Genomic DNA, 18,177 nt, shown 5'->3' with positions numbered 1-18,177 from the left:
CATAAACAGTGTGATTAGAAAGTGACAATTGATTCTATTATTCCTTTTACTCTGTAATGACACCTAATCTGTATTCCATGAAAAGATATTCTTTGAAACCAATAACACATTCAAATGATGGTTTGATTTTGCTAAGCAAATATTTTTCCAGATGATGCATATTAATTTAGAACCCACGAAATGTCAGGTTTTTCATGTTTAAATGAAGAATTGATCTGTGTTTAAATAATCTATTCTGGATCCTTCTATCTATTAGGCCCTGTGGCTTCGATAGTGAGTTGGCAAACTGGCTTCTTGTCCTCTTAGGTCTGGGGTGTGGAAGGGCAGACAGATAATTAAGGAACATAAATAAACTGATAAATAGTAACAGGAGAGTGTGTTAGTCTGTCTTCACACTGCTAGGAAGAAATACCTGAGACTGGGTAATTTATAAAGAAAAGAGGCTTAATTGACTCACGGTTCCACAGGCTGTACAGGTAGCATGACTGGGGAGACCTTAGAAAACTTTCAATCATGGCAGAAGGTGAAGGGGAATCAGGCACATCCTCACATGGCTGGAGCAGGAGTGAAGGCGGAAGGGCTACACACTTTTAAACAACCAGATCCTGTGAGGACTCACTCACTGCCACAAGAACAGCAAGGGAGAAATCCACGCCTATGATCCATTCACCTCCCACCAGGCCCCTCCTACAACATTGGGGATTACAATTTGACCAAATCCAAACCATATCAAATAGAGAAGGGATAATGCTACAGCAGCGTACAACAGGGACTCAAATCCAGATATAGTGGGTAAGAAAAGGTTCCCTCCAAAATATAGTGTTTAGGTCTTCATAAGGATAGCAATGAATCATTTTCACTCATTGCATCTTGAAACCTTCTTCAGATCTTCAGGAACCAGTGAGGAGTAGCAGAAACAGGCCAAGTATGTCTCATTTTAAATGCCAGCCCTTTACACAGCAGCTATATGAAATGACTTTACTCTGAGCCTCATCCTCCTCATCTGAACAGACAGGAATAATACGTAGGTCACGGGGACTATTCTGAAGGTTAATTAACTTATATGTTTTAAGCATCGGTGACAGCGCATTAAATAAATGGTAGCTCTCTTTCTTCCAACAATTCCTGCTGCCACCAAACACACTTTCTTTTATAATATCCAACTGTGATTTCTGTCTAATTAAGGCAGCTCCTAAACCTAGATTATATGAACAGATAGGAGGTAATCTGATTTGGACACAATCCAAGTCAATAAAAATGGATGCTCACATAGACCACTTTGTTATGGTAACATTCAATTCAGAATGAACTGAAATATCACAAATCCTACATTTTATATAACATAAAACATAACAAGCAAATAGAAGAAAATAAAGGCATTCATTGTTCCCACCACCACAAGGAGTGTATTCAGGTTGATTAGGGAAGGACAGGTCAGTTTTGACAGAGGTAAAAAGGGGCTAAAATAGCATCCGAATGTAAAGAGGGGAGAAATCTCAGTGTTCCCGAATTTCCCTGAGGCGCCGTTGTTGGCTTGCTGTTCTATTTCTTATACCTCTCTTCAGAATATCTCATTCATTCCCACACACCTTTCAACCCCAGTATCTCCAGGCTTTTTACTCCCAGACCTATATGTGATGCTTCATGCTCTCCACTGAGCTTCAGAATGGAACATTCCACCATCTGAAGCTCACTGAGTTTGGTTCATACCCTGTAGGCTTTTCCTTGTTTAATGTACTAAAAGCAGAATTCATTCCCCTTTCTGAATCTTCCTGAATATTCCCCATCAGTTCCCAGCACACCATCCAGTCTCTTATCCAAAGCAGAAACTTCAGAATTAATTCAGACATGTTCCTCTCATTTAGCCCCAATCCTTATGCTCACATCCCATCAGTCGTCAAGTCCTAATCTCTTCTGTCCTTTTATCCCGTAGCACAAAACACTGTCAAATAGCACCAACCTTTGCTTTCCAGGTGTACTGGGAAGATAGGTAGTGGCAGTAATGCCTGGGAGTTGGTTACAAGTGCAGAATTTCAGGCCGCATCCAGACCTACCAAATCCGAATCGGCATGTTAAAAAGGTGTCTGGGCGACTCCATTACAACTATGATCAAACTTTTACATTATCTTTTTTTAATTATAAGAATTTTCAGGGCCGAGCGCAGAGGCTCAAGCCTGTAATCCCAGCACTTTGGGAGGCCCAGACGGGCGGATCACGGGGTCAGGAGATCGAGACCATCCTGGCTAACACGGTGAAACCCCGTCTCTACTAAAAAAATACAAAAAACTAGCCGGGCGAGGTGGCGGGCACCTGTAGTCCCAGCTACTCGGGAGGCTGAGGCAGGAGAATGGTGTAAACCCGGGAGGCGGAGCTTGCAGTGAGCTGAGATCTTGCCACTGCATTCCAGCCCGGGTGACAGCGCGAGACTCCGTCTCAAAAAAAAAAAAAAAAAAGAATTTTCAAACATATAAGAATCATAGATAATATAAAACACCCATATGCCACTACCCATGTTAGTAATTATACTTTCTTGAGATATTTAATTTTAAACAGTTTTTAGGGACAGGGTCTTGCTATGTTGTCCAGGCTGGTCTCAAATTCCTGGGCTCAGGCAATCCTCCCACCTCAGCCTCCTGTGTAGCTGTGCTTGCAGATGCACTCCACCATGATTAAGCAATGATATCAGAGTTGAAGGCCACTTCCCAACCCTCCTCCCTAGGGTGACCAGTGTGTCTCAGTTTGCCACAGACCATCCAGATTGCTGTACTGAAAGTCTTGAATCCCTGGAAACTTCTCAGTCCTGGGGAAATTCATGGGTACTCTTCTCTCCCTCACACATTTACACATTCACGACGTGTGCTTGTTTTCATAAATAATACACAGAATGATTTTATGTGTTTAACTTTATGCAAATAACATCATGTTGCACACGTTGTGCTTCAGTTAGCACTTCACATAGCATTATTAATTTTGAGATTTACTCTAATAGTATGTTAATATGAATTGAGTTATTTTAATTGCTGTATCGTTTGCACGAATATACTCTATCTACTGTCTTCTGATGCAGGTGCGGGTTGCTTCTAATGTTCTGTTATTTTTTAAATAATACATCAACCAACAGTATAAATAATGTCTCCTTGTGCAGATTTGGAAATTTCCTAGGGAATATATCTTGAGGAGGTGTTACTGCTAAATCCTGAAGTATGTCTATCTTCAGCTTTACTACATGGGGTCTGATTGCTCTCTACATGGAACAGTTCATGTTCTCCCATCAACAACGTGAGAGCCCTTTTATCTTTGCCAGCATTGCTTGGCACTATCAGACTTATGGAGTATGGCGAGCCTGATGAGTGTGAAATGGTATTTCAATGTCTTAAGTTGGTTTTTCCTGCTTTAGTTAGCCAGGTGGAGTATCTTTCACTTGTTTCTGGACCATCCAGTTTTCTGCTCTATGACTTTTTTTGTGCACACACACGTTGCCTGTTATCTTATTGAGGTATTCTGGATACTAACCTTTTGTGAATCATACGAATTGCAAACATCTTCTCCAAGTGAGGGTTTGCCTTACATTTTTATCTAGGAATTCTGTTGCTCTCTGTATTAAAAATTTTAAAAATCAAGATATAATTCACGTCCCATAAAACTCACCATTTTAAAGTGTACAGTTCAGTGTTTTTTAGTGATCTTTTCTTTTGTGTTTTTTAATCTTTTATTTTAGACATCTTTTCTATCCTGATACCACAAATGCCATTCTCCTATTAAAAAAAAGTAATTGTTTGCTTTTTGTTTTTATGTATTTAGTCTGATAAGAGTGGATTTTTGATTGTGGAGTGATGAATTGATCTTATTTAATGTTTATGCATATGGATAGCTAGTTGTTTTAGCAACATTTGTTACATAATCTATCCACCTCCACTAGTTTGTAATGTCATTTCTGTTATCTATAAAGTTTCCATATACACATCAGTCAGTTTCTAAGCTCCACATTCTTTTGATTTATCTGTGAACCAATATCAAACAATTTGTTTTTCATAACTTTATAATAAATCTTGATGTCTGTAAGGCATATTTTCTGACCTTGTTCTTTTTCATAACTCTCTTCTCTCTCCACGACCTTTACTGTCCCACATAAATTTTAGGCTCATTCTTTCAAATTCAACAAAAAATGTTCTTGTGGATTTTGGTTGGAATTGCACTGAATTTACAGATAGTTCAGGAAGAACTGCCATATTCAAATACTGACATTACAATACTTGCATCCACAATTTGGTATGTCTCTTAATTTCATTAGATCTCTCTTTATCCCTTGTAATTTTTGCATGGTTATAATACTCACTAAATGCATATATTATTACTGGATTTCTTACTGGATATATTATTGTTTTAAATATTGTATTTTAGATTTATTTATGTACATATCTATTACATGTTCTTATTGATTGTTGATGGTATCTAGGAATAAACCACTTTTGTAGACTGATCTTATATCCTGCAATTTTGATGAATTCCATGTTTTATAGTCTGAGGAATACTGACAATCATCTCATTTGTAAATGAGAGCAACTTACTTTCTTCCTTTCCAATTTTTATTACCTTTTTAAAAATGTGTCTTGCTGATTGCACTGGCCAGGGCTTCCAGTACAATGCTGACTAGAAGTGGTAGAAGGCACTAGTTTGTCATATTTTTGCCTTTAAAGGGAAGAGTTAAAACAACATACCATTGGTTATGGTGCCTGAGATAGGGTGGTGGTTTTTAAAATACATATTTACTAGGTTAAACATTTTTCTTCTATATCCCTAGCTTGCTAAGCGTTTTAACTCTGAGTGAGGATTTTAATTGCTTTTCCTTTTAAAACTGATCTTAGAATTACTCTTCTTTAAGAGACCTTTCCAGCACTCTAAAGTTGGAATCAAAGCTCCTTGTCTCTGATCCCATTGCATTTTGTGCTTCCCGCAGCAAGTTCATCTGCTGATGTGTCTATGCTTCTCAGTAGCTTCTAAGCAACTCAAGGGCAGGAACCTCATATTTGATTCATGGCTATATGCTCCAGCACCTGATGTAGATCACGAAAAACTGTACATAGCTGTAAGATAAATTGTGGAAAACATGTTCTAGAAACTTTATTTTTCCTTCCTCAAAACGAATTCTGTTTCTGACAATTAGGCTTAATTTACAAAGACAATAATAACAGCATAGAAATTGGACTGAGAGAAGTTTTAGTTATCTACATATGTATATTTTCTTTTAATACAATAACTCATAGAATGCAAATATACATTTGAATATCATTGACTTCCTTCTTACAGCAAACATAAGTTGTTGCTACATTCTAAATCAAGTTCACGTTTATTTTAACATCATATTAGTTACTTATCTTTGTGTCATTATTAAAACAAAAATAAGACTCCCACAAACTTTGATTTGTTCAGTATGTACTTTCTAGAGGTCTTTTCATATCTAGTTACTAAGATTATTTTAACTTAATTAATTTAAATGATTTTTTTTTAACCAATGCCAAAGGCCTTTTTAAATGCATTACGTTTGTCAGTGTTTGAATAGCCTTGCCTGTTTATTCCAGAACACTAAGATACTTAATGATCATAGGACCTCAAATGCCATTTGAAAATATGAAACCTTTATCTTTTAACTCAGTTTTGCTTTCATGCATAGCATGGCTCTCAAATCACAGTTGTGATATTTATTAGCTGTCTTTGCCAAACTGCGGGTAATACATCTTTCACATTTCATTGAGAAGAAAAGAAATGTAATCTCACTAGGATCTCCATTATTAGTTCTCCCTCTTGTTTTTTTTTTTTTTTTTTTTCCTGTGGGGATTTTATGTTGGCCAGATGGGCTCTGAAGAATCCACAGACGGATCAGTATTTTACAGTGGAAAAGCAAAATCTATTTTTGAGTTAGGAAATTAAATGCGATATATTGTCATCTAGCTCACTGTGTCCAAACTAGTCAATATTTTGTTCATATTCGCTATTGTACAATTATTCTCTTACAACACAGAATACCTTCATTTTCCTCAACTTTACTTCAGTTCTGTGTTTATCTTGTTCCACTGGATAACAGTAATTAGCCACTCAATTACACCCTCTATTCCCTTGAATTCTACCAACTCTAAAGAGGACTCTATAAACCACATTTTTACGCTGGATCTACTTTCGGGGGAATGGCAATTAAATTTCATTAGCAGCAAAAAGTTAAACATCCTTTTCCATATTCGTCACAGAATATCTATCTTCCATGAAGCAGAGTTGCTGAATGAAATGTTTGAGAATCAGTCTGGTGGGAAATTGTTTATTTCTCAAATTGGCCCAATTCTCATTTTTAAATATTCCGACACTTCTCTCTTCAGGTAGTTGCCCTCATGGTCAAAAATCTCTTAAATGGAGAAATAATTATAAGGTCACATAGTTTGTCATAAATGGTTTCAAATAGTGTAACATCTCAAAGTGTGCATTCCAAATATTTCATGTATGGAATAAATAAAAAGAAGCTTCATTTGGAGCCTTCTCATCTTTGTCTATTGTCTTAATGACGTCTAAGAACGTGTCTGTTCTATATAAAACCAGATACCTGATTTCCAGAAAAGAACTAAATTATTTCGTTTTAGTTTTGCTAGGCATGACCAATAAAAGCACTTTATTAAAGGATCTTTTGCCTGACCTAGTTATTCCTGCATTATATTCAAGGTTTACCCTTTCCCCTCTAACCACACTGAACAATAGGGACTTTCTCAACTGGATCATTTCCTTTCTTGTATCTTTGACTTTGTATGCAAGAATCTGTCCAAAAGGCATGTCCCTTTCTTCACTATTTATGTAAATATCTACTTTTCCTTCAAAACTCTAATCAGATTCCATGTTGATGATGTGTTCCCTAAACATCTCCTCCTAAACACAGACACACACACACACACACACACACACACACACACACACACACTTAGCTTTCCAGTCCTCCAATAATACTTCATAGACTAGCTCTTTGAATTAGAGTTATTTGTCTATGCTCTCTTTTCTTATCAGATTTTGAGGTCTTGGAAGTCAGAGTCCATCATTTTTTCAATTTTGGATCCCAGGACCTAGGCCAGCACTGCCATGGTAACAGGCACTCAGTGTGCATTTATAAATAATCGATTCAACTAAACATGCTGAATGCTGTAAAAATTATTCTTAAATTCTGAATAATACGGATTCTCCTACACTGAAGTCATTATCTGTGACTGTAATGACCAGAAGTAGATAGGCTATCTTTTAAGTTCAATTTTTAAAGTTTTTTATAAGACAGAAGTAAATTGTAAAATTCCTAACAGAAATAAGAAAGAAAAAGGGCACCTGAATTTATCTGCCAAAATTAACTCTCATTTAGAAGAGAAAGAATCTTAAAAAAAAAAAAAAAAAAAAAAAAAAAGAGAGGGCGGGGCACAGTGGCTCTTGCCTGTCAGCACTTTGGGAAGCCGAGTTGGGCAGATCTCTTGAGGCCAGGAGTCCAACACCAGCCTGGACAACATGGTAAATACAAAAAGTAGCCAGGTGTGGTGGCTCCTGCCTGTAATCCCAGCTACTTAGGAGGTTGAGACATGAGAATTGCTTGAACTCAGGAGGCAGAGTCTGCAGTGAGCTGAGATTGTGCCACAGCACTCCAGTCTGGGCAACAGAATGAGACTCTGTCTCAAATAAATAAATAAAATAAAAAGGAGAGCAAATTGAGTAAAATAAGACTTTTCAACTAAATTAGCTCCTGTGACTGTTTTATAAACAAATCTTAATGGTTAGTTTGCAAAAGAGCAAGGGCAATTGAAGTTAGCAGAATTAAGGGCTGAAAAGCAACATTGATTATTTCAGTGGGTGACTAGGGGAAGACCTCAGCAAGGACAGTCAAGTGGCCCTAACCCAACCAATTTACAAACACTCTAAAATGCCCACATTATATTTTGCTGTCTTTTTAGCTCATTTTAAGTTGAGCAAACATTTTTATTTTCAAAACAAACAAAAATATAAACCAAATTATAAAAATCTTCATTTAAGTTACCTAACATTTCATTGTGCTACTGCTTTCTTCCTTATTACTTTTCTAATAACCATGAGGGGTTTAGCTTTCTGTTATGACTATTAAAATGATTTCACTAAGAATGTGCCTGGATGCTTGAAAAAGAGGAAACATCATTTGTGAATTTCAAAACAGAAATATTTGACAAGTGTATGAAGGAACCCTTGTAAGCATTCTTGGAATTAATTTTTTTCCTACCTCCTGCATCCCCAACCACCAATTTAAAAAAAAAAAAAAAAAAAAAAAAGCACTTTGGGTGGAGTTAAGAACTCTTTTCAAATGTTAAACAATAACTGGAAATCCTGAAAATGTATTCTCTTTTATCAAGTAGGAAAGTGCTTTAAAGTCTCCCCCCACCACTGCCACCTTTCTTTTTGCTAAGAATTGTTTCCCATGATATTTACTCACTGGTTTCTATTTTGAACAGAAAGTTCAGTTATAACTGCCTGAAATATAATGCCATCTGTGTTTATTTTCCCTTCTAAAACATGATTTTCCCCCCCCAAACATAACAAGTACCTGGTCCTAATAACCTAGATACATGTATCAACTCAACTAATTCTTCACTGTAACCAGCGGCGAAATTAAAGATTTAGAATGTGTACCATAAAAATGTGAACTTCATTGCAAATGTAAATCATATGAAGTACGTCTATACATTCAAATATTTAAAAATATTCTGATTCATAAGTAGTTACGAGTTATATGTATTTACCTGGGTGGAGGTAGCTATGGAATGAGAAAGAGTGCATAACACACTCCATGAATAGTTAGTGAATCAAGAAATAGGCCAGGAGCCAGATGACCAAAGAATCACAGAATCACTTTGACTTCACATTTTCCAAATCTATACTCACACCTCTACCTGGGACAGCAGCATCTGGCATGTGGAGAACGTTTGAGAAAAAAAAAATTAAATGTATTAATAATGTATTTTAAGTTACTTTAAATACTGTGAAGTAATATACCACCGTGAACATCATTATATATTTATATTTGAGCTGATAAGTTACTGTAAAAAATCATCCTGACAGTTTTCTAATGTAAAAAGTGGGCTTAATCTCTTTTCTACCAAACCACCCATGAAGAAAAATTCAAACATTTTATTTGGAGCTTATTTGCATTTCAAAGAAGGCTTAAATTCCACACATGGTTTTTTATTATAGCTTGACATTTCTTTCACATTTATTATAGTGTTCAAGAGTATCCCGAAATATGATTTTTTTTTTTTTTTTGTATTCTCAGAGTCATGATCTCTAATAGCAGCCTCAACACTGATTCTAGAAAGTTTATGTGGTGCCAGGTTTTCTATTCTCGGGAAATGGAGGATGTGTAATAAGCCGTCTCAATAGACACGTCCCTAAAATAGCCGGGCACATATGACTTAGCGCCTAATGTTTCCCGTTTCCACTTGAGCCTTTTGTAGGGCGTAAGTTAAACAGAACATTTCCCAAATCATCATGGTCCTGACTTGAAAAACAAGAACAGAAGACAGAGGCACAACCACTCCTGCTAACTGAAAGCCATGGGGATTTTGACTCAAGAAATTCTTATGTTCCTAATTCTCAACCTTTTATTTCTCAGTTGTGGGTTCCTCTCTTGAGGAACTGACAAGTGCAGACTTTTCCTGCCATACAGCCCTGGAGGCAGGTCCGGATTCTGTATTTCCCTTTGTCCAGAAGCAGCTCTAAAATAAATTTCTAATTTGTTATAAGGAAATGCTTCACAGAATCTACATGTGTATATTTCATTTGTGTTTATGTGCCTTGTTGTTTATCACTTTGCATTACCCATGCCTAGCTTGCTTGTCCTAGGCTCTAAATCTGTTTCCTGAAGTTGCTGTATATGTATTACGTGAGAACTGACATTTCATGTCTCAACTGTTTTTTATTCATAACCTCTCTTTTTCCTGACATCTACTGGATATATTAAATTCATACATGATGACAAAATAAACTGGCTATAATTAAATAACAAATTTTAACTTGCACAGAATAGACAAAACCATATCACTGATGATGTTACAAAATTATCAATAAAATGATGCCTATGTAAAACATTATTATAGTACACAAAGTAAAACAATAAAAGAATAACTCCTTTTAGTTCCTTTATAGTGAAGGCAATTTATTTTGTATATTATTTTGCGTATTTTGTCAAACAACATAGTCCATTATATAGTGATGTGTTAATATCTCCAGTAAAGATTTCAGGTCAATAACCAGTCTTGAAATCTCTTGCCCACAACTATCACTTAGTACTTTTAAAAGACATAACTGGACAACTGGACAAGAGGAAGAGCATCAGTATTGCCAAATTTGACTAATACTCACGAGAGGATATTCCCAATATAAGCGTAGTAGGAGCAACAGTAGGGCGTGGTTCCATCACAGCAGTAAGATTTGCAATCTTTGCCACACTGAGCAAGGCAGTCATCTACAAAACAAAAACCATTTGTGAGCAGTTATAGTTGTAAAATCACAGTTTCAGGAAAAATTATGCTATTTTACATCTTAATCAGCCAATGACCACTCTTTAGTGGTTTTAAATCTTCTTTTCATCCTCAGAATTCAAAAACATTTGTAAGGATCTAAATTAGCCTTCCTTCCCCATTAGACTCTAAGCTGTAAAGACAAAGACAATTCTTGAATCTTCTACACCAAGCACCATAATTGCTAGTCAGGGTTAGTTGAATGAGATAATGAAGGAAGGAACAAAAGAACAATTAAACTACTCAGTCATTGGATTTGTCCATAGAGTTTTTATAATAAATTTTAAATGATGAAGACTTCTTGGCCAGGCAAAATGGCTTATGCGTGTAATCCTAGCACTTTGGGAGGCTGAGGCGGGTGGATCACTTAAGGTCAGGAGTTCGAGACCAGCCTGGCCAACATGATAAAATCCAGTGTCTACTAAAAATACAAAAAGTAGCTGGGTGTAGTGGTACACACCTGTAATCCCAGCTACTCAGGAGGTGGAGTCAGGAGAATTGCTTGAACCTAGGAAATGGAGGTTGCAATGAGCCGAGATCATGCCACTGCACTCCAGCCTGGGTGACACAGTGAAGCTCTGCCCACCCCCCGCAAAAAAAAAAATCTTCTAACTTTAGGTTCTTGTATTCTCAACTGAACTCAATCAGTAGAAAGTTTAGTGGTATGAATAACACCAAAAAGGAATAATTTCAAAATGATGTATATTTTCCATGAACCTGCATTGTATGCTTTCCTTTTTGTGCCATTTTTTACCTGTATAATTACAGTTTGCATACATGTGGTAACACAATGAGTCTGCATCCTGTAAATTCATTTGGATTAAAAGATGATTGGTTATAGGAAGAAATCTCCATAGACAATATTTTGTAAACAATTAAGAGTTTAATACCAGATTGAGGAATCAGTAAGATATAAAACAGTACTATGTGAAGGGGGAAAAGTTATTTTCTGAATAAAGGATCAGAAATTACTATTTTTTTGCATATATTTTGCAGCAAGAAAAATTATACTAAAAATGTTGGATAAAAATTACTCTAGCTTTTAAGTATTCTTTATTCCACCTAAATGATTTATGTTTAACAAGCTAAGGTTGTCACCGAGGTAGTCATGTAAGTTATGATGGATATATAAGTTTCAGATACATGATTAGGAAAGCATTAAGTACAGTCTGATAATTTAGGTTGCACATTTAAGAGTCACAAAATAATCCATTTCCAACTCAATTCCTGAAGGTAATATTAATTATCATATAAATTATATAAAACTTTGCTTCCCTATCAAAGCCATAACATTAAAAGTACAAAATATTATATTTATGTCTACATGTCCATGTAATCGATTTATCCACAAAGGAAATTTTACGTTGCTTTTAAATCACTTCCCTGCTAAGATGATACTTTACAAAGAGATGTGATTAGAAGGTAGCAAAGTTCAGTCACCATTAACAATTATGCATGGCTTTTGTGCAACAAATGGAAAAAATCATGTTTCCTTCCCCTCAGTTTTATTTTTACATTATAGGTAGTCAAACATGACCCTAGAGGCTTACCTCTGGATTGTGATAAGAAGGAATGAAAACGAAAAATAATTACCTTTGTGAGATTCAGTAAGTACTTAAGTCCACTTCTAAAATTTGAAAACAGAAACACGATCTAATGATTTAGATACAAGGGAGAAGCCAATATATTGACAATAAATGCTTTTTGCAGAGTACAATACACTTTTAAAGGCTATTTATTTTACAGTTTTCTAGGTGAATTTCCATAGCTCTCATTTTTAGTGCTGTTTAATTTATTACTGGTCAGTTATCTGAAGGGCTTAGTGAGGATGTTTTGCTTCATGTTCTTAAAAGCCATTCAATGTGCACCTACAGCCATCTGATCTTTGACAAAGTCAGCAAAAATAAGCAATGGGGAAAGAACTCCCTATTCAATAAATGGTGCTGGATAACCAGTTAGCCATACACAGAAGAATGAAAATGGACCCCTATCTTTTACGACATACAAAAATTAACTGAAAATTGATGAAAGATTTAAATGAAAGACCTCAAACTATAAGACTCCTAGAAGAAAAGCTAGGAAACACCATTCCTGACATCAGCCTTGGGAAGGAATTTATAACTAAGTCCTCAATAGCAATTGCAACAAAAGCAATTGACAAGCGGGATTTAATTAAACTAAAGAACTTCTGCACAGCAAAATAAACTATCAACAGAGTAAACAGACAATCTACAGAATGGGAGAAAATATGTGTAAGCTATGCATCTGACAAAAGCCTAATATCCAGAATCTATAAGGAACTTAAATAATTGAACAAGCAAAAACTAAATAATCCCATTAAAAAATGGGCAAAGGACATGAACCAGACACTTCTCAAAAGAAGACATACAAGTAGCCAACAAACACAACAAAAAAATGTTCAACAAGTCACCAATCATCAGAGAAATGCAAATCAAAATAGAGGGCTAGTATTGAAAAGTCAAAAAAACAACAGATGCTGGTGAGCCCGTGGAGAAAAGGGAACACTTATACACTGTTACTGGAAATGTTAATTAGTTCAACCACTATGAAAAGCAGTTTGGAGATTCCTCAAAGAACTTAAATCAAAACTACCATTTGACTCAGTAATCTCATTGCTGGGGTATGTATCCAAAGGGAAATAAATCATTCTATCAAAAAGACAAATGCATTTGTACATTCATCACAGCACTATTTGAAATAGTGAGGACACTCATTCATCCTAAGTGTTCATTAATAATGGACTCAGTAAAGAAAATGTGGTACATATACACCATGGAATACTATGCAGCCAGAAAAAAAAAAAAAGAATAAAATCATGTCCTTTGCAGCAACATGGATGAAGCTAGAGGCCATCATCCTATGCAAATTAATTCAGGAACAGAAAACCAAATACCGCATGTTCTCACTTACAAGTGAGAGCTGAACCCTGGGTACTCACGGACATAAAGATAGCAACAATAGATACCGGGGACTTCTAGAACGGGAAGTAAAGGGAGTGGGGAGGGGTTGAAAAACAACTATTGGGTGCTATATTCAATACCTGGGTGACAGGATCAATTGTACCTCAAACCTCAGCATCACAAAATGTACTCATGTAACAAATCTGCACATGTACTCCCTGAGTCTAAAATTAAAGACGTTGAGATTATTTAAAAAATAAATAAATAAAAGCCACTCTGATTGTGAAAGAGCTAATGTCCCCACTATTCTGTCAGAGTAGGACAACCAATGTGTAAGTAACTTCATGGGTGCCTTTTGAACCGTGTCCAGGACAGTGACATCTTATTAAACTCTCCATCAATATCAAAGATTCAATTGCTACCATTGTATTCCGGTGACTACTCTTATAAAGACATGGTGTTATCAAAATATTTTGAGCCAACGTTACAGGAAACCAAGCCCAAAATCTTGTAGCCAAGCAGCTGGATTATACCTGAGCAAACATCTGGATCATGTTACACATTGGTCATTGTTTTTATGGCATTTTCCAGTGCTCCTGTCTACTTCCCAGAATTAAACTACCCAAAAGGGGAGATTTAACAGAATGGCAAATACATTTACAATCACAACCTCTCCAAAATGACATTTCAACCACACCTCAAAGCCTTTTTTATGTTAGTTGCTTTCTCTGGGATATTTGAGAATAGTTTGGCAAAGATCAGTGTTGGCGCCATACAGGAGCTTTTTCTCACCGGAGAAAGAACAGACCATTCCAATTTGTCTTCAGAAAATAAATAATATTACGTCTAATGTCCAAGTTAGTATCCCTGAAAATCAGCCAATTTAAATGTTCTTCAATGACTTTTTGCTGAAAGGTGTGGTCTGGAAGAAGGTTCCCCAACTCACCCCTGCCTCCCAACTCACCCTGCCTCCCACCTTAAGGAAAGTGCAGAACAGGAAAGGCAGTATCTGGCTTGAAGCGCTTGCTTAGAAATGGCCCTTGCAAACTAGAGCTAAGATAAGAGAGGAAGGAAAGGGAGGGGACAGAAGTTACTGGCTGAGGCCCGGAAGGTAAAACCTTGACCAAATCCTGTCTTTGTAGCCTGCAGTGGGAGGCAGACAATAATATCGACACTTCACTGGGTCTCCTTCCAAAAGTAACTTTATAGTACAACATGATGCTTCAGGTATAGAAACCTTGTTCTTATTTGTTTAGCCAAATAAAATGTGAATCTAATGCATTTGCTTTGGGGAAAATAATTTAGATTATGAGCAGTGCATCTACATAGATTTTTGTCCCATAAAGCTGGCAATGGCAATTCATTTAATAGTATGAACTCTTTTGATTTCTGTGGTGTTCCAGCATCTAACCTCTGCCCTTACTTCCAGCCATACCTCTTGGTTGCAACCAAACTGAAATATCCTTTGTTGTATGTACAGATCTTGATTTTTGCCTTTGATCACACGATATCCTGCTATACCTGACTCCATCTCGTTTGGTTCAGGGCGTCTCCATTTTTCAAAGGTCTAGTTCCTTCAAGTCTTCCTCAATTCAGTTTTCCTGAGCAAATATTGATTGATCTTTTTGCTGAACAAAATAGACATTGTCCTCATGAAGCTTACTCTTTTAAGCCAGCAATAAGGTTTCTTCTTTGAACATCTATAGCACATGATTTTACCTCTCCTATGACACAACCTTTTATACCTTAAAGTAATTTATGATCATACCATATTTCCCAGAGAAGACTGATAAGAACATGACCTCTTACGGCTCAACATATCTCACTCAGTAAGTAATAGTTGAATGAATATGAAAAGCATAAAAAGGCCTCTAAATAAGAAGTCCAGAAATTGACACCAAAGAGGTTATTAGCTAAACACTTCTTAGCAAAGATAATAAATCAACTTAGCACTGGCTTACAACTACTTTGTAGCTTACAAGAAAGGGATTCCAAAGAAGAGAAATGAATGGACTGATAACTTTCTAAACTAACCACCCTTGTTGCTGGCCAGCTTCACTGATTTCCTGAGCCCTGAGGAGCTGGGCATCTGCACTGGGGAAATAGGAGGAGGGGGCAGATGTGTAAAGCAGAAGCTTTCAGTTTACCAGAAGGAATATAATAAACAAACTAACAAACAAAATTGTGGTTCAAAGGAGTGGTTGAGTAAGTGTGAGTGAAAATATTAAACACTGTCGAGCAGAGGCGGTGAAAAGCATAATTGCTTCAAAAGAACTAATAAAGAGATTTTTTCAATAGAAAACGAGTATTAATGTAATTGACTCTGTTAATCCCTCAAATTCTGAAAACCTTACATAAGTTTAATAAAAGAAATAAATGTTGTAGACAGATTAAATGTAAATTCTCTTCATTTAATAGGAAGAACTTATCCTACTTTTATGAATTTCCATATTAGGAAGTCAGTGTTTTTCCTGCCATAAAACATCTTTAAAAGGGTAACTCCTAGACAGCCACTAATTTGCATTTCAATAAACAGACTGAAAATGTCTACAGAAGTTATAGTGACTCTTCTCTAGCAAGGTTGAATGAGAAATTCAATTCTTTTAATGCTCAGGTCCAACGTTGAAGAAAATCATTTCATTTGCAATATATTTGTGAGTATTAAGGTAAATTTCAGTGCTGTGTATACATTTAGTATTGGAGGCTCATGGATGAGCCTGCGATTTTTGTCACAGGACGTTAGAGACACAAAAACATTGTACCAAGAAATTTGCTTTTAGCTTGCATTGCTTTGTGAGTATGAACTAATGCAAAGACCACATGTGTAAGACACTATACCTGAATAACCAATGAAAGGCCATTTGGGGCTCCATATTAATCACAAAACAAGAAAACCCACTTTGCTTCATTAATTATTAGCAGTTCTTACTGCAAATAATTAGAAGGGAAATGAGATGTCCTTCTCTTATAAACAAGTGTTTATCCAAATCAACTAACACAGATTAGACCCTGGGTGAATTCAAGCTTCTCAAAAACCTGTGTTTGACTTCAATCCTATAGCTCAGTCTAACGCACTTGTAAATCTCCCAAAGAACAAAAACAAAGCTCTAAGTTTTTTTTATTCGTAAGAGGGAAAACCAGGATTATTCAGAAAGCAGAAGATGGAGAGTCCACTGCCTACTCTTATCCAGATAAGTTTATTTGGATGTAGTTTACTCTATCCAGAGTCAAATCGCCTAAACACGAGACTGCTATTTCCAAGGTGGAAAGGGAAAGAAAAGAAATACAAAAAGTAAAAGGAACAAAACAAAACCGCGTGAGGGTGGAAGCGCGCGGGTTTCTGCCGTCGCCTGGCAGAAAAGGCAGAGGCGTCTGCAAAGGTCCTTCTGCAAAGGTCCCGGTCCGTCCAGCTCAACCCAAGTTGGCCCGGACCGTGACCCAAGCCCGGCCCCGAGCCTCTGACCCTCTCCGCCGCACTCTGTCACTGACCTGCGTAGACAAAGAGCAGGACCAACTTCGGAAGCAAGACCCCTGGACGCACGGGCAGCCTCGGAGCGTCCATCCAAGCCGGTGGCCTGAGGTTGCGCGCCAGAGAGAGGCTTGGAGCGAAGGGAGAGCCCGGAACTGGAGGGAATGGGTAGGATGGAGGACGATCAGATGGAGAGAGCAGCGCTCCTGAGAGCCGGGTGGAGCGGAGACCCCACCATTGCCGAGGCAGCCTGCCAAGGGAGCCCGGGCCGGGCGCGTCCCGGGCCAGCGAGTGCGGGACTCCGCGGAGCTGGGACGCGCGTGGCCCGAGACGGGCTGCGCTGGGGGCCCAGGTCTCTTTGTCTCGCCCCACTGCGCTCAGGCACGGGGAAGGCGGCCACTCCGGCGTCCTTGGCCACCCAGGCTCACATTTCATCTCCGCGGGTGGCAACGACTCCGGGCAGGGGGCGGGGGTGGCCCCGACTCCTCCCCAAGCTCGGGTTCTTCCTTCTAAAGAGTGACTAGAGGACCAAGAAACTTTTTCTAACCCCTTGCTTTGACGATTGCTATGGAGTTCAACCTGCTCCTTTTTAGCCCTGCCCTCCACTATAATTTTTCCTTTCTAAGCAATGGATGAACAACTTTGTTTTTTATCTTTAAACAAAGGGAAGGAATTTTCAGAATTGAAGGTATTGGACAAAGAGTGACAGCGACGAAAACTCAGGATTGGGAAGTACAGAAAGTGTATGGCATCTCTGCTGAAAGCTGATAAAATGTTTATTATTTTTTGCTGTAAATTTCAGAAAAAAAAACAAACAGTGCACACTGTCGTTATGATTTTGACAATGTTTTGGAGTTACTGACCTATGCAATTAAACAAGAGAAAGAAAAAGCTTTATAAAAAATGAAAGCTAAATTGTCATTAGCAAATGAAATATGTGTATACATGGAAAATCAAAGTTAATCAACTATGAAGCTCTTGTTTAGAAAACGAATAGTTTTCTTTCCTGCAAACAAAAATCAGTTAGAAAGTTCTCAATGTCAGTGCATGAAGAAAAAAACAAAGATGTGAATAAGTAAAGAGATACTTTTTTTCACTAAGAAATTTTAGTGGCATAAAGACAAGATTCCCCAAATTATTCTATACATTTAGAAATAAAATTGATCTCAATTTAAAAAATAACATGATTTTTTTCAAACCAATCTGATTCTAAAGTTTATGTGGAAAATAA

The 18,177-nt window shown here is 37.2% G+C and overlaps 1 protein-coding gene across 3 annotated transcripts in view; it reads right to left on the bottom strand.

The window, feature by feature from the left end:
- Window positions 1-17,515, bottom strand: part of CYYR1 (cysteine and tyrosine rich 1) — a 108,587-nt gene extending 91,072 nt beyond the window's left edge. For all 3 annotated transcript variants that reach the window (XM_010383442.2, XM_010383443.2, XM_010383444.2), the window contains exons 1-2: window positions 16,967-17,515; window positions 10,399-10,501 (exon numbers count right to left, since the gene is read on the bottom strand). In XM_010383442.2, the coding sequence (XP_010381744.1) occupies window positions 10,399-10,501; window positions 16,967-17,381 (518 nt within the window). In that variant the 5' untranslated portion in view covers window positions 17,382-17,515. The remainder of the gene's footprint in view (window positions 1-10,398; window positions 10,502-16,966) is intronic.
- Window positions 17,516-18,177: the final 662 nt, after the last annotated feature.

Source organism: Rhinopithecus roxellana, chromosome 13 (assembly GCF_007565055.1).
Source record: "Rhinopithecus roxellana isolate Shanxi Qingling chromosome 13, ASM756505v1, whole genome shotgun sequence".
Taxonomy (NCBI): Eukaryota; Metazoa; Chordata; class Mammalia; order Primates; family Cercopithecidae; genus Rhinopithecus; species Rhinopithecus roxellana.
The sequence above is the reverse complement of the archived record's forward strand: the minus strand, read 5'-3'. Positions and strand labels throughout refer to the sequence as shown.